This window comes from Artemia sp. Qi Xiang Cuo, chromosome 5, assembly GCF_049724085.1.
Source record: "Artemia sp. Qi Xiang Cuo chromosome 5, ASM4972408v1, whole genome shotgun sequence".
Lineage (NCBI taxonomy): Eukaryota > Metazoa > Arthropoda > Branchiopoda > Anostraca > Artemiidae > Artemia > Artemia sp. Qi Xiang Cuo.
Genome location: NC_142798.1, coordinates 50,271,680 through 50,295,325, shown reverse-complemented (window position 1 = coordinate 50,295,325; position 23,646 = coordinate 50,271,680). Strand labels below are relative to the sequence as shown.

Below are 23,646 nucleotides of genomic sequence, written 5' to 3'. Positions count from 1 at the left end.
ATATATATATATATATATATATATATATATATATATATATATATATATATATATATATATATATATATATATATATATATATATATATATATATATATATATATATATATATATATATATATATATATATATATATATATATATATATATATATATATATATATATATATATATATATCAGAGGCAACAATATAGCGTTGCCTATAGTAAAGGTCATAAGGCTTCAATGTTTTATTATGATTTTTTTTTCAGAGGTACTTCATATGGAAGAGGTAGTCCCATGAACTTTGGAGGGGGCTCATTTGATTGGAAATCGGAAGTTCTAGTGCCCTTTTTAAGAGTTAAAAGTGATCGGAGGTCAACTAGCCTACCCCCCCCCCCTACCAGGCCCTCTTTTTCCTAAAAACATCCCATCAAAATTGTGAAATAGCTATTTTGTTCGTTTTGTGTTGAAAGTTGTGTCCCGGAAGTTTTGGCCGTATAAACTTCGGAGGAGGCTCATTTAATTGTAAATTGTAAGTTCAATCTCCCTTTTCAAGAGTCAAAATCGATCAAGAGCAACTAGAACCTCCCCCCCCCCACCCACACCCTCTTTTTCTCAAATGTATCCAATCAAAATTTTGAGATAGCCATTTTGTTCAAATAGTTCAAAGATCGGATAACCAACACTATAGGGTCGACACACTTCCTTTCCCCTATGACCCGGGGGTATATAAGGTTTTTACGGAAGGGGTGGTCGTATAAACTTCAGAGCTGGCTCATTTTATTGTAAATGAAAGTTATAGTTCCCCTTTTGAAAGTAAAAAGGAACCGGGGCCAACTATCCCACCCTCGAGCCTTCTTTTCCACAAATGCATCCGGTCAAAATTTTGAAATACCCATCTTGCTCAAAATAGTCCAAAGATCAGATAAAAAAACTTCTGGTTCAACACAACCTTGAGCCGGGGCAAGTGTTGTAAGCTTTGCCCCGGGGTTTATAAGTTTTTTATGGAAGGGGTGGTCGTATAATCTTTGGAGTGCGTTCATTTGATTAGAAATTGAAGGTTCTAGTCCCTTTTTAAAAGTTAAAAGTGATTTGAGGGCAACTAGCCCCCCTAAATAAACAACAAAATCACTTTTAAAAGTTAAAAGTGATCTGAGGGCAACTAGCCCCCCTAAATAAACAACAAGTAGAACAATAGGGAATTTTTTATATACGACAGTGGAATGCAACTTTAAATGAATGTTTTGACCCTATATCCAAGGGCCGTCCTCAGCAAAATAAATGAGGAAAAGAAGAATATAAAATACCTCACATTAAAATACAATGTTTAAAACTAAAATATTTTCTCAAAACAGTCCTAGCCTCATTACTTCAGAAAAGTTCAACCCTATTGTTCTACTTGTTGTTTATGATGGAAAGGCAGTGTGGTCTTCGTCGTTATTTACAATTAGCCCGTCAAATGCCCTCTTTTCCCAAAATGTATCGGTCGAAATTTTGAGATAGCCATTTTGTTCAAAATAGTCTAAATGTCAAATATATAATAGTCCAAAGGTCAAATAACTATGGTTCCAGGTTTGAATCCCCCCCCCTCAGCCTTCGGGGAATGACCTATAAATTATGCTAGCTACCCACCGTTAACATGAAAAACTTTATGGAAGGCGTGATCATATAAACTTTGGAGGTGGCTCATTCGATTGGAAATCGAAATTTTACTTGTCCTTCTTAAGATTCAAAAGTGATCAGAGGAGAGCCAACCCCTTCCCTCGCACGTTTTTTCCCCAAATGCATACGATTAAAATTTTGAAATATCTATTTTGTTCAAAATAATTCGAAATTCAAATAATTATAACTTAGCGGGTTTAAAAATCCCCCATAGCCCCTGGGGCAAGAGTTGTAACCTAGGCAAGTTGCTCAATAACATACAAGGTATTTCTGGAAGGGGTGGTCGTATTAACTTTAGGAGGGGCTCATTCGATTTGAAACTGAAATTTCTAGCCCTTTTTTAAAGAGTCAAAAGTGATCAAAGGGCAACCAGCCCCCCCTACCCATCCCCTTTCCCCAAAAGCATTCAGTAAAAATTTTGAGATAGCAATTTTGTTAAAAATAGTCCAAAGGCCAAATAACTATGCCTCCAAGGTTATAAAAATCTATAATAATTCAAACTCAAAAACGATCAGAAGTTATACTAAAGAATAAATGAAACCCAAACGAACAGAAATTAAATAACAATCATAGCAAACAAATATGCAACAGGTACCATATAAATGAACAAATATATCTTAATATCAGTAAAACTTAGATTGAATATGCAAACCAAGCTTAAAAAGAACAACAAAACTTTTACTATTAAAGAATAAATACAACCCAAAACCAAAAAAAATCAAATAAGCAATCATAGCAAACAAACATACAACAGTACTAATATAAATGAATAAATAAATCTTAGAACCAGCAAAACTTAAATTGAATATGCAAGTAAGCTTAAAACGACCGAAAATCATTACAAACATGAGTTTGGTTACTGCCCCCTTCCCTAACTGTAAAAGTATAAAACCTTCTGTGTCATTGGCACTTCACTGAAAACGAATTATATTACAAATATTTTCTTTTGTACTGTTTACAATATTGAAAATATAATGAAAATTACAATGAAATAAAATCTGGGACTGATGAGCTTTCAGCAATTGATATAATCACAAATTAAATATTCAGTTTAATTTTATTAGTTGTTTCCACGACTGTTCAAGACAGGTATAGTTTTCGGTAAAGCACCAATGACGCGGAAAGCTTTACAATTTTCCAGTTAGGGAAGGGGGCATTAGCCAAACTCAAGTTTGTAGTGATTTTTGTCCATTTTAAGCTTGATTTGCATATTCACTTTAAGATTTAGTCGTTTCAAGATTTATTTATTCATTTATATGGTACCTGTTGTATGTTTTTTTGCTATGATTGTGTATTTAATTTATGTTAGTTTTTGGATTAATTTATTCTTTAATAGTAATTTCTGGTCGTTTTGAGTTTGAATTATCATAGATTTTTTATTTCAACTGATCTTAAGTTTAATATGACCTTTCTTTCTTTGAAAAACTTCTTTTTTGGAAACTTTTTCAAGTTAATATAAATGAAAAGAGAAAGACGAAGGCGTTAAAACATGGAAAACCGTTATGGTTATTTGTGAAATTTTCCGAAAATAAATCTTATGATGACATCACACTTTCACAGAACTCCAAATCAAGCTGGACGAACAATAATGCAGGGCTTCGAAAAAATACATAATGTTTTTCCTTTTGATATTCTATCAAAATAAAATAATCTTTTCATACAAAATATTTACTCTTATTCTAGATTAACACTTTGAAAATTAATTAAAATAAGAGCAGCTTAAAATCATTTTAATATCACTAAGTTTGAAAAAGCAAATGAAGGTTTCCGTTTGCTACTATGTCGGACATACGCTGAATTCTTAAATTAGCAGTAATATTCTCAAAGATTGTTCAACTCCAACCATTTTGAACTTTATAAGTTATGTTCAAACTTTATTTGCGTTAGATTTCCGAAATCTCATTTGATTTTGTCAATACAAGCGTTAAAATAGATTATAGCTTGCCTTATAAGGTAATTAATTTATTGTAAATAGGATTTAATCTGCAACCCCCCTCATCAGTGTTTATTCTTATACCCATATAGATATTGTTTCAATTTCTACGATTGATGTAAAGATTTGTGACATCGAACACAATTGATTTTTTTATTATTATTAAACCCTATATTATGATACGAATGGTCAAATAAATGTTCCACAACAGCTGAGTCAAATATTCCTAGCTCTTTTTACACTTCAGGGACGAAAATAATTTCTTATGTTCTTGGACTCTCTAATCTAAATTATCTTGTGTTCTGCAATCGCAAAAGTCTCAATAAGAACAAGGCATTCGATAGGTACCATTTTGTACCTTTTTTCAGCATCAAATCTTTTCTTGTGTTTAGCAAAGATTCGCTTTGACAAATTATACCGCAAAAAGTGATAGAAATGTAACAAAATCAGGATAGAACACAGGAACAATGCTTATGTGAGATATACAGGCTAATACAGAGGAAGCAAAAGGACAACTCTAGGAAATACAATTAAAGAGATTGACTCACAAGGCAGAAAGAAGAGAGAGGTACAGTGAGGTAATTGAATAATAGGAGAAAAGAAATAAATGAAATGTGAGAAGAATAGACTTTTCAAGGAATAGAGCATATTCTTCTTAGTATTTTCTTAAACTACTACCTCTCGGTGTTTTGTCCAACGTTAGTAAATAAAGCTGGAAAAATACAAAATCATCATATATTTTGTAATCTGATATTTTTAAGAAAAGACGTGAAATCGCTCCTTAGAGAACACTTTTCGCTTGAGGACCGATTTTTCTAAAAAGAACAAAGAGATTGTGCCTATCTGAAAATACTAGACGCAAGGGGGTGCCAATAGCCTAGCAACTATTATTGCTATATTGTTGCTGTTTTTTTGTTTTTTTTTAGGTGTGGAGGCAATGGGTCTTGAATAAAAAAAACAAGTTTTTTTTTCAACTGAAAATAAGGAGCAACATTAAAACTAAAAACGGACAGAAATTATTACGTATATGAGGGTGTTCATCCCCTTGTCAATGCCTCGCTCTTTGCGCTAAAGTCTGTATTTTGTTCCAATTCTTTAAGAATGGCCCCCGAATTACAAAGGCCGTTTAATTAAAATAAATAGCTCTTTTGAAAGTACTGAAAAAAACTTAAGTGTTTAGCCTTAATATAATTCTGGAATTGCACGATGCAAAGCGACCTAGATTAAGATTAGCCACTTTTTCGTGTTGTATAGAATTTGTGCGTCAAGTTTAGTTATTTCAAAATTACAAAAAGGGTAAAAAATTGTCACTGGTAATTTTTTATTTGCAATTCTTTTTTCTTATACACATATTTGTCTAGTGAGTGACTAAGAAGTAGAATTTTTAACTGCCTTGACTTAAATCAGTTTGCCCTTTGAGTACATGCATATGTTTGTTTTCTTTACCTTGAAATTACTGCTGAGATCATCGGTTGTAGAGCTTGAGCCAAAAGAAGAAAACCCTGCGGAAGCCTTTCTTTCTCTGGGCACTCTTAATGTTTCACATAAAGCTCGTATCCGTAAGCACGTATCCAAAGCCTCATGTTTGAGCTGTAAGAACATAACGTGTCACAAGAAAGCCTTGCATTTATGCTATCGTATTTCATAAAGACGTTACATAATATATTTTTTATACTAAGATTCATAGCCTACCTCCTTAAATTCAACATGGTCTATCGATAGTTCCAATGAGTTTTCTTGTATCTTATTTTACCCACAAGATACTTAAAAGTTTCTCTTTAGTCTGGAGATTTTGTTTTTTGATCAACTTTCCTTATTTGTTGCTTTATAACAGGAATTGCAAAAATTTGGTGATTGGGTAAGGCTATTGAATAGCTTTCAATTAAAAAATAATTTAATGGAATTTTGTAAATAATATTTCATTAAAATATATTCTACCAATTCTTGAGTTTACCACAAATGTTTATATTCTGATTTTCAAAACAAATTAAGAATATCAGATGATGTTCCCAGAGGGGGCTTTTTACATCCTTTCACTGTGTTTTCCTTTCATTTATCTAAGCATCCTTATAGTTGAGTCTCTGATCCAGGTTCGCTTCTTTACTTTTCTTATGGATTAAAACTCAACCTGAAATGAATTGACTCAGCAATGACAATAAATATCAGAAAACGCGCTATGAAATAAAACACGTGCGTTATAATCTATATTCCATGGCTGGCAAACATATGTTGGATCTGGTTTGAATATTGATTTTGGGGTAATCGATGGTGCTGATTCCGAAAGTCAGGGCTTACCAGTCCGTGTCCATGCAGAAAATTTCTATTCTAGCTTATAAAAGCCTACATAGCATACATCGATATGGTATCCGTTTTTCATTTTCAATGAGGCTAAAAAAGAATTAAATGAAAACGGACCTTTTCTGAATCCATTTTTACTCGTTTTTTAACTCATTTTCCTCAACTCACCGACTTTCTTTGTCTGTTTGTCATAATTATAAATTAAGTATTTATTTTGATAGCGAATATTTTTATTCGCTAATTATTCGCTCATAATTCTTTTGAAACCGAAGCGGCAAGAACACTTGCCTGTGGTCGTTGCAACTTTGTTCCGAATCTCCGGTAATACAAATTTATACGGAACTCAAAATGGAATTCGAAGTCAAACTGGTTCCAATTGAACACCGAGAAGGCATAGTAGATAAAAATTAAAACATGGGTGTACGGAGGGGAGAAGCTGCCCCCCCCCCGCTTAGAACGTCAAATTTAGATTAGATGTGGCTGAAATAGCAGATGGTTGAAAAAGCAGACGGTTGAAAAATCAGTTGAAAAAAGATAAATGGCTAAAAAGGCAGTTGATAAAACGTAGATGGTTGAAAAAGCTGGAAATAGACAGCTGAATGACAGAATAAAAGTCAAACAAGAAGTAATTATCGATAATGTCTCAGAAATTTTTAGCTCTATTCCAAGAAGATAAACGTTGAAGCTTATTCACGATTTACGATTTTTGGTAATTACTAATTAATAAAGATTTCATAGGTATGATAGAACTTACTGACAATATGAGGTTATGAAAATTTGCCTGATTTTTGAAAAAGGGAGAAAACACCCCCCTAAAAGTCATAGAATCTTAAAATCACACCATCAGATTCAGCGAATCAGAGAACCTTTTTTTTTCAGTGGTGATCGTATCCACAAAGTGGTCCTAGTATATTCTGAGAGGGCTCATTCAAACTCATTCTAGTGCCCTTTTTAAGTGACCGACAAGATTGTAGGGCAACTAGACCCCTCCCACAGCCTTTTTTTCATCAAAGCCGTCTTATCAAAATCTTGAGATAGCCATTTTGTTCAGCATAGTTGAAATGCTGATTAACTATGCCTTTGGAGATATCCTGATCCCTCACAGCCCGAGGGGAAAGGTTTTTAAGATACAAAATGTTTCTCATGTTTACGTATAGTATTTGTTATTGGGAAGTAAGCATACATTTTTCGGGGGAGGGGGTTATCTATTGATGGGATTTTCCACGGGGATAATTTTCTATGGGGAGGGAAGTTTCCAGGGGGTTAATTTTTCAGGGGAAATTTTTTACTGGAGAATTATCCTGAATTCCTATACGAAGTTCTTCTTATGTCTTGCTTTCCCATTGCCGACTCAATTTTACGCGTGAAGATGTTAAGGGTAATTGTCCTAGGTAAATTTTCAGCAGGATTGAATTGTCTAGAGATTAAATCATTGGATTTATTCATGGAGGATTTTTTCATGGAGGAGTAGCCAGATTTCCCGGCACCATCTGAACAATAGTCAAACATTAAATAAAAAACAAGTTTTGTCAACTGAAAGTAAGGAGCAACATAAAAACTTAAAACGAACAGAAATTATTACGTATATGAGGGGGATTACTCCACCTAACCACCTCGCTTTTTACGCTACAGTTTGATTTCTGTCCCAATTCCTTAAGAACGACTCCTGAATACTATGTTCGTTAAATTAGAACAATAAGAAGCTTTTTAAAAGTATCAAAAACTTTCGCGTCAAAAGCGAGTTGGTTTGGGGTAGTAATCCCCCTCATATACGTAATAATTTCTGTTCGTTTTAATTTTTAAGGTTACTCTTTACTTTCATGAAAGAACTTGTTTTTTTAAACTTATTATGTAAAATCCAATTCCTTTTGCACCCCTTGTTTTCACAAAAAGATTATTTTTAGTCATTTGAAAGCAAGTTTTTCTATAAAAAATTGTATATCGATTTTTTATCAACTTTTAGTAGAGTTGTGTCTTTGAGTGGGTGAACAATCAGAAAATCAAATTGCTTCTGAATAATCTCTATTCTGTTGTGTCCCTGCAGAAGGTAAGCTTTCTATCTTTCATTTGTATGTTAACTTGAGCTTACAGGTATAATGCTAACCTTTTTAAGTGCTGCCATACGAAGTTTGTGCTCTCATCAGACAAAGTGCAACTATGTGCAATACACAATTACCGAAGACAGAGCTAACGCAGGCTGTTCTAGTGTATCCTTACGTTTTCTCGTGTGAGCTACAACTTAAGCCAGCTTCACACGGAAAACAAACTAGCATTTTTGCTTTTATTTTAGACAGGAGATTTTTCTTTTTTTTTTTTTACCTGAAAACACAGAAGTCTCAAAGTAATACTCAGGACAATTTGATAAAAAACTTCTAATTCCAGTTTTACGTCCAGTTATGCGTAAAAAATTACCGAACACAGGGCTGGCGTAGGCATTCCTAGTATTGCTCATAGAAGCTCCAGTTTAAGCCCGATTCACAGCAAAAAACACTTACGTTTTCTCCATTAGGTCCAGAGCTTTTCGTATGTCTTTTCTGAAACACAGAAATTTCGCAATCACCAAGTATAATTCAATAGGTCTACAGTTTGAACAGTTTTTTACGTCAAAAGTGAAGGGGCCATCACTCCGCCTAAACCTTTGGCTACAGAGTAGAGACACATGTATACAAGGGGTTGATACATTATTGTTGTGATCAACACATCTTGTGTCATGTACGTGGAATTGAACCAGCAGGCCTTCGAGCCTTATAAAAATCTTTTTTAATTGACTGCAGGGTTTACAAATGTGCTTTATTTTCTGGACGATTGGCGTTAACTTAAGTTCACAAAGCCTTCTTTTCTAGGTTACCTTCACTATTCGTGGCGAAGTATGGCGTGCCTATCAAGGCATGTCAGAGCCTATACAGATCCAGCCAGCTGTCAAAACCGCGTTGATTTCCAAAAATGTCTGCATTGTCAAGAAGAAAGAGAACGCTCAGTCAATATCAATCGAGAAACATTCAAGCGCGCCGTAGTGAGATGGCGAAACGAGTGATCTGGGAAATTGGCCAAATTTGTTGATTCTGCTGGTGACCAATGCACCACCAACTAGCACGAATTGTGCAAAAAGAAGTTTACCAGTGAGAACCACATTGAACGTCACAATCAGCAATCTAGTATTCATGATTCAGAGAGTTTCTTTGGAGAAGCCTCAAATCCACCCCACACAAGAGTACGTAAGGCCAAGAATTTGGACTTACGTTGTGCTTGATCTCTGGTCAATGTAGAACTGTTAGAAAGAGTTGAGACTAATAGTCGTCAAAAAAAAATTATAGAAAAGAAAAAGAAGGCAGTAAAGAGTATCCTCAGGTCCTGCTTCACATCAAAGGCGACAGAAATGTTCCTATTGATATGCCAGCCAAGGATGTGAGGTACCACGATAATTGCATACAGATAAACATCATCGTGCATATGAAGGGACTTCCTTCCCCTTCAACCTCCTGATTTTTACGGTACAATCCGAGTTATCTCCCCGGTGCTTCAAGAACAAATACTCTAACATAAGGGCAATGTGAGTGGGATAACAAGTATTTTTCACAATACCTTAAGAATGGAAGGGCTTATTTATGCAAAAAAAAATTTTAAACAATAAAATTGTCAACTCAAATGTTTTGAAAGGCAATCGGTAGGTAAAATAATTAAGCGTTCAATATTGCACAAAATTTACACTTAGTCCGTAGGTTATTGTAATTAATTGCAAAAAGATTTGTTGAACGCGGGGATAATTGGCAATTTGGTTACCTTAGCCAATCAATATCTAATAACAATCATGGGACTTTCTGAAACAGGTACCTAAAGCTAGTATTCTCCATTGTATAATCAGAGTTAGGTGGTTCCTGGCCCTCAAACGAGACTATACGTTGTTATTATGCCTGTCGTCTGATAGGCTCAGTCCCTAGTTTACTCATAGTTAACAACATAAAGATTTCACAGGGCCCCTTATAAGGCTAAGCACCTGATACAAAATAGGGCAGGCAGTCAGTAAAGAACAAATACGTATAAACTTAAAACTGATGAAAAATATTTAATATAATTTAATAAAAGCCTGTATAACAACAAACTAAAAATCTACTAGTGAACAAAGAAAAGAGAGAAAGGAAGAAAATAGTCAGTACATAAGTATTACAGAATAAGCCCGAGATAGAAAGAGAGGGAGGGTGGGAGATAGGCAGGGTGGGAGAGAGAGAGGAAGGGAGAAAGAGAGGTAGACGGGGGGAGGAAAGATGGAATCAAGAGAGAAAAACTAGACTTTTGCAGTTAGGAACAAAAATTCTTTTGTTCTTGAAAATGAAAAAGTGGAAGTTATGTTGATTCTACTAAAGCATGCAAATAAATTTTGACCGTCGATCATAACTAAAATTATAATCTTTCAATGAGAAATAAAACTAGTTTTCCCCAATTAAGTAGCAGTAATAATTCAAATTTACCTTTTGTTAATTTGTGTCATTAAAAAAAAAAAAATATGTGACAAAAATATATACAATAAAATATTAAAATTTTAAATTCGTGTGGTTTATTACTAAATCGAAGATATATTGTATAGCTTCAACTTCTGGTTCATTGAGGTCAAGTGCTTTAGGGCAGAGTATCAAAAATATGTGATCTATGAGTGTCCGACCAACAGATAAGAAACCGCAAGGTTACATGAGATTAACCATGAAATTTACAGACATAAATGCTTAATTACCTTAATATACTCCTCAAAATCGAGTTGGTCATCCGCGTCACACTCAATTTCGTCACCGAAGTCACCAAACGGTTGAGAACCTGGTCGAGAATCGATCCCCGACCCATGACCTGAACTGTTGGAAATGTCCATCTCAGCCGATATTGACTGTTGAGGAAGTATTGTGGAAGCATTGTGATGCGAATTGGAGAATGTTGGGGATGAATGCCGGTTCAAGGTCTCTAGTTGGTCCATTAAGTTACTATTGGCTATCCTCAGCTCGTTCAGTTCCCGCCGTGATGCAATTAGCTGAAAAATGTACTTATATATTTTGGTTTATCTTACGGTTTGTTTTCAACACAGAGCCGAACTTCAAGTTGCCCTTTTTCCTTAATGGGAATTTGATTTAACAATAGCAATTTAACAGCATTAGAAACAATTTATAGAACATGGCTTTCATATAAACAATACTAAATATTGAAACAAAAAAGAGGATTAGAAAGCCATATGTCGCTACGTCATACTGGAGTTTAGCATTCCTCCCTGCCCCCCTGGAAAATTCCCGCACAAAAAATTCTTCAGCAAAAAATACTTCCCCAAGAAAAATACTCTCTACGCGGAAAAATCCCCCGGAAAATTTCCGCCCGGCGATTTCATGCTGGAAAATTCTCACCGAATGTAAAATTGAGCAATAAAAGGGAAACTAAGATAAATAAAAAGAATCAAGGAAAGGGCATTTAAATTAAGAAATGAAATGCCTCAACTCTTAGGTAGAAATTAATATTTAATCCTTCTTGATTCCCAGGTCTAAAACACGCCCTGGTCTAAAACACACAGAGAAACAAATAAATAATACATTGTACCAACATCGTTCTTTACTTAAGCAGCGCTATTGCGCTGCCTATGATACATAATATTATTGAAACATTGTATTTGTATATAAGCAAAATAAGAAAATTAAGTCCATGTAAACACACGCATATAGTGTATTTAAGCATCAGAGATTACAGAGAGCCCTATTGTAGAGGTCGCGATAGCTTCAGCCGCATAGAAGATCAAAAGTCACGCATAATTTTAATGCATATGAACAATAATACCCCTCTCGGTCCCATAATTCTGTAGTAGAAATACTATTCAGAACTTATTCAATAAAACTACTATTCATCGAATTTTTTTTTTAATATTTAAATGTTGTCCAATTTTTTTCCTAAATAAGAACAACTGCTGAAGCAAAGGGGCCACTGAACTAGAATAGCAAGCTTTTTGAATGCCCTAAAAATTTCAGCGTGACGAGCGATGTTTTAAGGAGGGGGCAGAATGATTTCTGTTTGTTTTAAGCTATTTTATGTGTTAATGGCGCTCCCTACTTTCAGTTCAAAAAACTTGTTTTTTTCTTATTTATCCTATAGGATTTATTTTTATACTTTATTTCTTTAAATTCATCCTTTCATATTTTCAGGAGCTGGGGGTTGAGTGATCATACAAGGGTAAGATAAAGGTTAAAGAAATCAATTTGCTCTCAAACTGTGAAATTAAGTAAAAGGTTTTTTTTTTTTTTTTTTTTTTTTTTTTTTTTTTTTTTTTTTAAGATCAAAGTCTTGAAGTGTGGAGGGCTCAGACATAAAATCTAAAAATTAAAATTTTTAGAGCAGCGGAAATATAAAATTCGTTAAGATTCTTGAAGTGTGAAGGGTATAGTTGGAGATGCGAAAAATAAGTCTTGTAGCTCAAAGAACTATAGTCAAAATTGGAAAACTTTAAGTCTTGGAAGTGTGAAGATATAAAAAAGACTGAATTTCTTCAATTGTGAATGGTTTAGGGGCAGAAATGTGTAAGGACTCTTAAATTGTTAATAATTCGAGTTCTTGAACTGGAACAGATTTAGTTATCAAATGTCCTATCAATTGAGATTCTTAAAATGTGAAGGATTTTGTTGTCAAAATTTCACAAATAACAGTATTAGAACTGTAGCTTGTGGGGGAAGTTGTATTTGTTGAATTCTAGGGGGGTTTAGTTACAGAAATCTGAACAATAAAAGTATTAGAACTGAAGTGGTTAAAAAAGATGAGATTCTTAAATAGGAAGAGATTTTGATGCTGCAATCCAAAAAATACCAGTCTTAGAAGCATGAAATTGTTTAAAATTTTGAATTGCTCGAAATATAAAGGGTTTAGCTATCAAAATTTAAAATTTATAGACTCCAAAGTGTGAAAGTATTAAAAAAAAAGTTGAGTTTCTTGAATTGCGAAGGACTTAGGGGGCAGAAATGTCAAAAATAATTCTTAGAATTGAAAAAAGTTGAATTTCTTTCAATGAGAATGGTTTACTTATCTGAAGCTAAAAATCAAAACTTTTAGAATTCTTAATGTGAAAAGGGAGGGGGTGGGAGCTAGGTGTGATTTATAAAAAAAATCAAATGAAAACAAATTTTTGATATTATAGGAAAAATTGGGGCAGGGGTGGCTGGTCAGCTAGATCGACCTTGTCGCTAAGAAGACTTGTATTGAACCTAGGGAAAGTGCGGGTAGGTACTCACAAATAGATCCGCAAAGCAGGCACATACTGTATCTTTTACGAAACAATTAGGGGGTCAGGGCTGATTTTTGCCCTTTAATATCTCAAGATCATATGCTTTCACCTTGAAGTATCAATAATATTAAAATAAAAAAAATTTTTGTCCCATATTAGAAAACCACAATTGTCTAAGGTTTTTTTAGAGGTCTTTAGGGGGGGGGGGGGAGAGAGTAATCATTTTATAAAATTAGAGTTGAAAAGAAAGATCTAGTTTACTGAAAGTAATTAAAGTGATGCGTGAGGGGGGGGGGCTGGATTGTGGTTAGTTATGTCAGCCTTGTTAGTATGACTAAATAAAAAAAATTACGTTTTTCAACTGAAAGTAAGGAGCAAAATCAAAACTTAAAACGAACAGAAATTATTACGTATATCAGGGGGTTGCCCCTCGTCAATACCTCGCTTTATTCATAATTTATGTGCGTTTTAAGTTATAATGTTGCTCCTAAATTTCAGTTGAAAAAATTTCTTTTTTTATTTAATTTCTGGTGGTTTTTTAAATATTGCTGGGAAATCCAGCCGCCCCTCCATGGAAAATTCCCTTCCCCCATGAAGAATTCTTTTCAAAACAACTATAAAATGATTTTTGAATAAACTTCCCTTATTAGCAATGATATTTGAAATTTGAATCAAACTAAATAGTAATATTTCTTTAAGTAGGGATTTGTGGGAATGCTTAGGGATTTAAGTAGGGATTTAATGCCTTCTACGCAAATTTAATTGAAAATGATTTAACAAGTTATACTAAAAAACCAGTAAACAGTACCACTCAACCTGTTACAGATAGACCTTCTAGGCTGGCTGCTAAAAAGGCAAGATTAGCTTTAAAATTTGTTTTTAACTGTTTTTATTCCTCTTGAATGAATTACCTTTTTCAATTCGCTTGATGTACCAGTCCTGGTTGAACTTCCCTGAAGTAATGATGCTAGGACTGTTTTAAAAAGATTTTAGTTTTAACATCCTATTTTAATGTGAGTTTCTTTTATAGTTTCTTTTTTCATTTGCTTTGCTGAGGACGGCCCTTGGATATAGGGTCGAAATAATCATTTGAAATTCGAATTTTACTATCTTGTAAAAAATTCCCTATCATTCTACTTGTTGTTTATGATGGAAAGGCAGTGTGGTCTTCGACGCTATTTACGTCTAAAAAAAAAAATAATAAAACATTGAAGGTTTATGGCTGTCTACTATAGGCAACGTTATAGGCGTTGCCTCTGAAAATTTTGACTTCGCCTAACATGCTAGTCAGAGCTCGGCACCAAGGAAATAGCGATGCTTTTCTCGTAGCTTTAGTTTTGAATCCCTAGTTCAATTTGTTAGTAAAAGAAAGAAAGATGGGGTTGGAAATTACGTAGATACCTGGTTTTCTTGTTCTCGATTCTTATTTTCGAGGTCCATTATCCTATCCGTAGTTTCATCTAACGTTGACGACAGCCCTTCTCTTTCTGAAAGCATGTTTTGCATTCTTCTCTCTAAATCTTGTTTTTTCTCAGTGATCATGTTGATCTAAAAGAAAGATTATAACATGAGTTTGTTCCTTTTAGTACTAGACTTCAAACATAGATACCAAGTTGTCTGAAGAAGAAGATTAAGGGTTAGATCTTCGTAAAAAAAGAAAAGCTGGGATTTTGATTTTCCCGTATACAAGACAAATGGAACAAAAATGCCAAGTTTTCAAATTTTTCAGGCTTTCCAAAAGTATTTTGAACCTCGCCTAAGATTTTGTATTCCTCCCCACCAGAAATACTGCCTTTGTTTCTAATGTCAATGACGACAGGCTCTGAAAACAATTTTAATTACCCTAGTGGAAGAATTATTTATCGTTAATTTCCTTGAAAATATAAAACCCGAGGAAACGAAAAACAGTATTTCAAACCATTCATGGTTTTGAACGGTACGTAAAGAGCGGCCCTTGACGACAGAAACAGAAATTCCAAAAAAGAGAATTTTGACAACATCATATATATACATGAAAAATAATACGTCTTTTGTGCTGATTTTAGGGTGTCCATGCAATTCAACCCACGTTTAATTCAACATCGTTACATTCAATCCGTTTAGCTCAGCCCTCATTCAACTCAACCCCCCGTGACACGCAACCCCCAGTGAGCTCAACACCGTTTAACCCAACCCCCATGCAAATCAGCCCTCAGTTAACTCTACTCGATTTAACTGAATCCTAATGTAACTCAATCCCCGCTTACCTCAACCCCTTTTAACTTAACCCCCTTGAAACTCAACCCACATTAAATTTAACCCTTGTTAGACCCAATACTTATTCAAATTCGCCTATAAATAGGTTTGAACTAGCGCTGATTATTAGCTCAGAATTCAGAATTTGCTTTTCGTTTCGCTTGCTGTTTCCAACTTATATTGCAATGGCAAAAACGGCGCTAGACGTATTCTCCTCCCCTGGAAAATACCCCATGTGCAAAATTACCCCCACATGCAAAATTGAGCAGTCAAAGAGAAAGTTTGATAGATAAAAATAATAAAGAAAAGAAGGAATTATCTATAAGAAAATTATATCGGAAAAAAAGATAACACGGAGTTTAACTCCAATTGGCACGCCAACCGATTGATTGGCAAGGGGGGTCAGTGGCGTGACTTTGTCAGCTCAGCAAGAGTCGACCTAGATATAAATGGGTACTGGATAAACCTGGAGAAGGTAAACAGGAAGGGTGTGCGAAACCACAGAAGGGTTGGCCCCCAATCCCCCATTGTACTTCCTGGCTGGAGGGCCTTGAAACGAAGATCAGCACCGCCGGTTTGGACTTTAAGGGTCTAGTTCCGTATCCTTTACCCTTTTTTTATGCAAAAAAGAGTCAAAACCAAGCAGATTTAAAATTGTAAGAACCCTGTCCCCACAAAATATAACGGGTATTGTCCACTAGCCGCACGTCAGAATGTTTTCTTTTCTGAAGTACCTATAAGGGGCGTTTTTGTTTTCGTTTTTTTTCAAAATTTAACGTCAATAATATTGAAAGAAAATTACCTGCTATGATCACTCAACCCCCAGCCCCTAAAAATATGAAAAGAAGAATTCAAAAATACAAAAATAAGTCCTATAGCATAAATTGAAAAAAACAAAACAGGTTTTTTTTTTTTTAACTGAAGTAAGGAGCAAAATCAAAACTTAAACAAACAGAAAGTATTCCGTATATGAGGAGGGTTGCTCCCTCCCAACACTTCGCTTGTCACGCTGAAGATTTTTAGTACATTCAAAAAGCTTGTTACTCTAATTGGACGGCACATGTGTTTCTGCAGTTAATGCAAAACATCACAAAATTTGAATATCTAGTCAAAAGTCTCGATGAATAGTAAGTAGTTTTGTCGAACAAGTTCTTGATAGTATTTTTACTACATACTTTCGGCTGGACGGCGGGGGGGGGGTTATTGTTCATTGGATTGAAATTCTGCGTGAATGTCCATCTTCTAAGCGGCTGAATTCATTGGGAACCTCTACAATAGAGTACTCTGATGCTTAAATACATGTGTTTACATATGTTTAAATGCATTGTATTTAAATAGGAAAAGAGAAATATTACCATTTAAAATCACCCCAACCCCCAGAAATTTCCCGACGAGGTCCATGATGCTCACCTCGCCTTTTCTTTCTCTGTTCCGGAAAATATATGAGTATAACATTTTATGCTACATTGAAAAATATTACCGCAATAGGAGGGGGATTATAACCTGTCCCCTCCTCCCGAAGTACCAATAATAAAGACGTAAACTAGAAAATTCACGGAAATAAAGAGGGATTAGATATCAATTTATACCCCCCCCCCTTCCCTAGAACTCATTCCAAATTCACTTGAAGGTTCAATTTGAGTTAAGAAGTTTAGGCATTAAAATTCACTCTTTGAGGTATCAGTCCTCCCGCCTACAAAATGACCAGCACCTCTATCTCACAGTAGCTCATAAGCACTTACACATCCTTGTATGAAGCAAATTAGTTAAGTTAAATGAAGCTTTAAAATAAATACCAGAAACATTTTTCTGTAACAAGGAGTTGTGTGGGCTGATTTTCAAACTCAGCGGGGGTGCAATAGCAATAGACATGGGTTGCATTTCCATCTCGGTGGGGGGCAATGGCAACTCGCTTAAAATTTTTTTATCTGAAAAAATATGAACTTTAAGGGTTCTGTTTCTAGTTTGTAGTTTAATCGTGTAAAAATATTTGCGGAAAAAAATGTTGGTACGGTGAAACTATCATGCACTAGAAAGGATTTAGTGTCCTAAGAAAGAAATAAAAAAAATCTGAGTTAGAATATTAAATCAATTCAAAAAGAAAATCAATTCAAAAAGAATATTAATATCGTTAAAAAAGGTGTTATATTAAAGAAAACTGAGAAAAGAAATCCAAAAAATCCAAGTTTGATCAATAAAAATATATTAATATCAGAAAAAAATGCGTTATAATAAAGAAAAAAAAAGAAAAAAATGTGAAACACTCAAATTCTAGAAAGGGTTAGTGTCCTAAAGAAGAAATACAAAAATCTGAGTTTGATAAATCTAAAAGAAAATACTAATATCGGAAAAAGGTGCTGTATTAAAGAAAAAAGAAAAGACGGTCAAACGGTCAAAGTCAAGAAAGGGTTAGTGCTCTAGGACTAGCTCCCAAAATCTGAGACAATCCTAATACAAGTATTGCCCCCCTCCTACCCATGTGACACCTGACAAATATATTATTCAAAAATATTAAGTACTTTTATCAAAATAGTAGTATCCCCATAAGGCTTTTAAGCGCAGCCATAGGGGGTATACCATTGGAGCTACTAGTCCCTCAAGGCGTACGCGCACCTGGGTCTTACGCAATACTATAGTCAACCTGTAACGGTATAGTACACCTGTATGTTATATACTAGGATTTGCTTACTTCAGGTTTTCTTTGGTTGTTACGCAATAGGGTTTGTTTACTTCAGGATTTCTTTGGTTGTTACGTAATAGAGTTTGTTTACTTTTGGATGTTACGTAAAAGGACTTGTTAGAGTTCGCTAGTCAAGATGCAAACATTACATAATAGTTTTTTCTTTGATTGTTTAAAAAACCCCGCGAGGGTCAGGAATAAAACTTCAGGCCCCCTTAAGTAGGAACATGGTCCAAATTGATCATAAACCAATATTTTCATGCTTCACATGCACAGAACCTTTTGTTGACTGCAAACAAAGGATTCCCCCGCAATTTCCAGGAACAGAACCGTTAGTCTAGATATCTACTGATTTTCTATGAACAATGGCTTGATATTCTTTTAGCAGGACAAACAAAGGATTTTCCGCTATTTCCAAGAACTGAAGAGTCACATGATCCTCTATTGATTTTCTAGGAACAATGGCTCATTATTCTTCTAGTAGGGGCGGGTAATTTTCTATCGTTCTCGGGGTGTATAAAAGCGGGTAGTAGAATGTAAATTTTATCAGACCTATATCAAATCTAGAACCCAATACATCAAGATTTTTAAAAACGGATTCTTCTAGAAATTTGAAAAACAACTGGATTTCTGCCTATATGCTGGTGAGTCTCTATTTATATACCGCCTCCCCCCACCAAAAAAATAGGTGAGATTATAGCCCAACTAAGACCTATTATAACTGTCTATATTGAATTAACAACTAAAACCCCTCTCCACTCCCATTACATAATTCTCTCACTGATAAATCAATCTTGTATTGATAAACGATAAATTAAACTCGTGTTTGGGATATAAACCCACACACGAGTTATTCTCACTGCGGGTCATTAATTTGATAGTTTTGTCAAAACATTTCTTATTGATTAACAAAGAAATTGAAGTACTTGAACTCGTTTATCCTGTCAAAATGTATGCTTTTTCTCGTCTGCATTTTTAATATGCCTTTCTCTGTTCTAGCAGATGGGGTAAATTTACATCCGTTAACTATCTTCGTTAGGCATTAATCACCATCTGCCCCCCCCCCCTCTTTACGCTAACTGTTAATCACCATGAATAGCGCAATACAACCTGGTTTAAACATTTCCACAAGTAGGTATATTGGGTTTCAAGCTTAATTTTCGCGCGCAGGGCGTAAAGGGTTTCTTTCAGCGAGCGCTAACGTAATGCATTTTATGGGTTAACAGCTGCTTTGTGCGCTAAATTCCAATTGAAAATTAATTATAAAAAGAGAGCGACATTTCAAAGGAAAAGGCATATTTATTTTAGCTAAAATTAAGAGATAATGGTTGAATTGACTGGATTTTAAAAGAGCATTCTACCTGGAAAATTGTACATAAAACATTTTGACTATAATAATAAATTCGCGTGAGAGAGCCCCCCCCCTCTTAGGTCAGATGTAGCCCTAGGCAACAGACTAAAAGTTTAATGATTGTGTGGCTTTTTCCTCAAGCGTGGCCTATTACTATACATATTTCTCATAAAAATATTGCCTCTTATAAAAAATTTAGCCTAAATAACCAAAAAAATTCTAGTTTAACTACGTTTTTGCTATCTTGAAAAAATGGGTTAGGTTGGGAAAATGAGACTATTAGAGATGAGTCTACAGACTAGAACTATGTCCTGGAAGAGTATTTTGAAGCACCTATCAGGCACATTTTATTACTCTTTAAGGAAACTAGTTTCAGATGACAAATCATATTTTTCTTAAAACCCCAAAAATTACTGCATTTTACATAACTATGTCTACATGTTTTTTATAATGGTAAAAATCCTATTTTGATTTTCGTATGCAGAAAGACGTTAATAACAAGCTACTACTGAGCTTTAGAAAAACGCAGTTTTTCGTAAATAGAAGTTCTTTGTAAAAATATTGATTGTATTTTAAATAGTTTTTTTTTAAACACAAAAGCACGTAAATGTGACAAATTCCTGAAGTAATAATAACATAAGCTACTACAGTGTTATAGGAAAATGCAGTTTTTCGTTAAAAAAAATTATTTTAATTTATTAATTACTAAAGGTTTTTAACCATATCAATTTTCTTAAAAATGAGCCATTAAACAACTCTCTACGATGTTCCTGGGCTAAGCTATCTGAGGAGAACGAAATATGCCGTATAAGCAGAATATCCTGGTTGCAGCCACTTTTCTTGATTTTAAAGCCAATATATTTACCTTGTTATTCAAGCCAAGGAACGGTAAGTCTTATTACGTAACATCCAAAAGTAAACAAACCCAATAACGTAATAAACAAATAAATCCTTAAGTAAACAAACCCTATTACGTAACAACCAAAGAAAATCTGAAGTAAACAACCCTATTACGTAACATACAGGTGTACTATGCCGTTACAGATGCACTATATAATTGCGTAAGACCCGGGTGCACGTAATAACGTCTTGACGCACTAGTAGCTCCAATAGTATAACCCCTATGGTTGCGCTTAACAGCCTCAGGCGAATACTACTCAAAATGTTTCCCTGCTTGAAATCAGATGTGGAAATATGCAAAATCCCCCCCCCCCCGTATCAAGGGGGGGATTTTGAACCCCCCCCCCCGAAATGTGTGTCTGACTCGTAAAAGCGTAACAAAAATGGACATAAGAAATTTTGTATGCATTTTTTGAGGGTTTTTTGTGTGTAAACACCCCCCCCCCCAGAAATTTGTTTTTGAGTAAAACCCCCTCCGAAAAAATATCCTGGTTACGCCCTTGGGAGGAGGGGTTAGAGTCAGGTTAACGGAACACATATGTCAAGGAGGCACACTTGTGCCTCTATAAAGAGGCGACCCACCACAATATTAAGCGATTTCCGGTCCTAGCGGTCGCAGAGAGACCGCGGTGATTGCATTTTGTAGCCCAAGCTCCAACTAAGAATCTTGCGAAATTTCACCCCCCTCCGACTTTATCTTCATGGGTAAAAGGGCCGGAAGTTTCGACCCTCCGACCACAGCCCCCCTTTAGCGTTGTCCGATTGGGCTGAAATTTAGAGGTTAAGCTTTCCTAGGGCCCGGGAGCTTATCCTCGAAATTTCAGCTCAATCCGATCACTCCTTCCCTGTTTTCCAAAAAACAAATAGAGCCACTTGAAGTTCATATCTCTTTTTTTTTATCAGCCACGCCTACAGGCCAAAGTTGGCAACGGATCTGGGTGAATAAGGGCTCATTCAAAGCGGAATTCAACCTGTTAGGGCCTTTTGATATTTTCAGACCGAAAAAATTATCCCCCGAATTTACATTTAGGAAAAACATCGTTTTCCTATAAGAGCCCATGTTAATTTTTCCCACCACATCCCCCCTTTAACGTTGTCCGATCAGGCTGGAATTTAGATGATAAGCTTTTCTGGGGCTTGGGAGCTTATCCTCAAAATTTCAGCTCAATCCAATCCTTCCTTCCCTATTTTCAAAAAACCTAATATCATGTTTTGTGGGGAATTGCTTGCGTCAAAAATAGAAAAAGGAGACTAAAATAATAATTCTGTAATTATCTCTGTGGTAAAATGGTCGCTGTTACTGACTGTCAGGCGGAAGATCCGGGTTCGATTCCCTGTCAGAGAAAATAATTAAATATACTGAATTTAAAGTTTAAAAAAGAAACTCAGTTTCTTTTTTCAGTTTCTCTTTAATCCTCAAAATTTCAGCTCAATCCGATCACTCCTTCCCTGTTTTCCAAAAAACAAATATAGCCACTTAAAATTCATTTCTCTTTTTTTTATCAGCCACGCCTACAGCCCACAGTTGGCAACGGATCCGGGTGAATGAGGACTCATTCGAACCGGAATTCGATCAAGTAGGGCCTTTTGATACTTTCAGACCGAAAAAATTATCCCCGCAATTTATATTTCACGATTTCGGCAAAAGGCTTCTTGAAAACACTCTGTTGAGAAAGAAAAGAATGTTACACAATCATCTAACAGTTAGTCAAGCAATAATAAGTAATAAACTGTACAAAAATGTGTAGAAATTATTTAGAAAAAACTACGGTTTCTAAAGAGTTAAAGAGGCTGAGTTACAAGGTCGAACCTTAAAACGTAGAGGGATTAGGAGGCAAAGTTGGGGCTGCCGCCCCCCGAACCCCCCTCTTTTGCAGCCACTTTTGTTAAGGTTTTTTAAGTTCTGTACCCTACAATCAATTGGTCGTACCAATACGAATGAAATTGTTTCAATGGCATTTTTTAAATATCTTCTGAGGATTTGACAATGACTACCCAGTCTTTACAGTCGTTACAGTTATAACTACAAACTTGTCTCTGTGCCAGGTAGTGCTATGTACTCAGTGTGATCATGTATGATGGTAAAATAAATGAACCTGAACTGCTAGTTTATTCTGAGCCCTTCTTCTGCTCCCTGTTTTTCTGTTCAAAATTGTTAAAGTTCATCATAGTATAGCTTGTTATTGGTTAGGGAAAAATCTCCTGAGGAAACGGAAAATAATAATTCTCAGTAGGGTTTTTAATCAAATAAATGCAATAGGGTGTTCTTATGGTAAAAAATTCAAGCAGACTTTGTTTTTTTGTAAAACAGTTCTTTGCAAGGGCAAAACCGGGGGGCGGTAGCCCTTATCGATAAAAGATGCAATAGTTGTGTAAAAAACTACACCAGACTTCGTTTGTGTTGCAAACCAGTTCTTCGCCAGAGCATAAGCGGGGATGACCTTAAAAAAAACTTAACAAAAGAGGCTGCAAAAGCGGGGTGTTTTGGGGGCGGAAGCCCCCCAACTGTGCCTCCTAATTCCTCTACGTTTTAAGGTTCGACCTTGTATTTCAGCCTCTTTAACTCTTTAGAAAACGTAGTTTTTTTCAAATAATTCTCAGTAAGGGATATGTCTCCTAGCCAGAAAATAATGTATTATAAATTGATGCAGCTGGCCTTAGACCTAGGTTAAAGGTTAGATATCATCTAGACTTTGCCACTCAGGTTAATGAGAGACATATGTTTACATAGATGGAAAATAGTGTTTGAAAATACCGTTCGTAGTAGGTCATATTGGAGTTTGTTGTATAAACTTATGGCTACGGCCGCTAAAAAGAGATTACGGGTTCTGGATAGCGAATTGTCGTATAAACTACTTTCCAAAAAAAGGAATTGGATCTGATCCATAGGATTTGCCGTCGGAAGGACCTAGAAAAAAAGTGAATCGCACCTACTTCACAGAATTTGAGGTCCGGAACGATTAAGCAGTATCCTATTGTTATAGTAGAGTTGATTCAAAGAAACTGGCCTTTTATTGTTGAAGATAACTATAATTTTTATATCTATTGAAGATTCGATTGAAATGAAAGATTTGAAAAGTGAAGAGCTCAATGTAGCACAAAAAGAAGCAGAAAGCAGTGGTAAGGCAGTTAAAACTAGTGGAATGGCATTGGGAAACTTGAAACAATGTCATGGACTTAGGTTCCACAGATCCCAGCTTCTATAGTAAATTCCCAGCACTTATACCTCTTGGAATCCCTTGAAATGCCCGAGATTTGATTGGAGGGGGCAAGGGAAATTAGTTCTGTATTGGGGAGAAGATGCAAAATATATTTACTCCAGTCCTTATAAAAAAGCAGACACCACTTTTTTTTATGGCTGTCTTCCGAC

The 23,646-nt window shown here is 35.2% G+C and overlaps 1 protein-coding gene across 1 annotated transcript in view; it reads right to left on the bottom strand.

The window, feature by feature from the left end:
- Positions 1-23,646, bottom strand: part of LOC148952230 (uncharacterized) — a 93,345-nt gene that overhangs the window by 3,997 nt on the left and 65,702 nt on the right. Inside the window, exons 4-6 of the mRNA XM_089089159.1 lie at positions 14,512-14,658; positions 10,603-10,890; positions 5,025-5,168 (exon numbers count right to left, since the gene is read on the bottom strand). Coding sequence (XP_088945285.1) covers positions 5,025-5,168; positions 10,603-10,890; positions 14,512-14,658 — 579 coding nt within the window. The remainder of the gene's footprint in view (positions 1-5,024; positions 5,169-10,602; positions 10,891-14,511; positions 14,659-23,646) is intronic.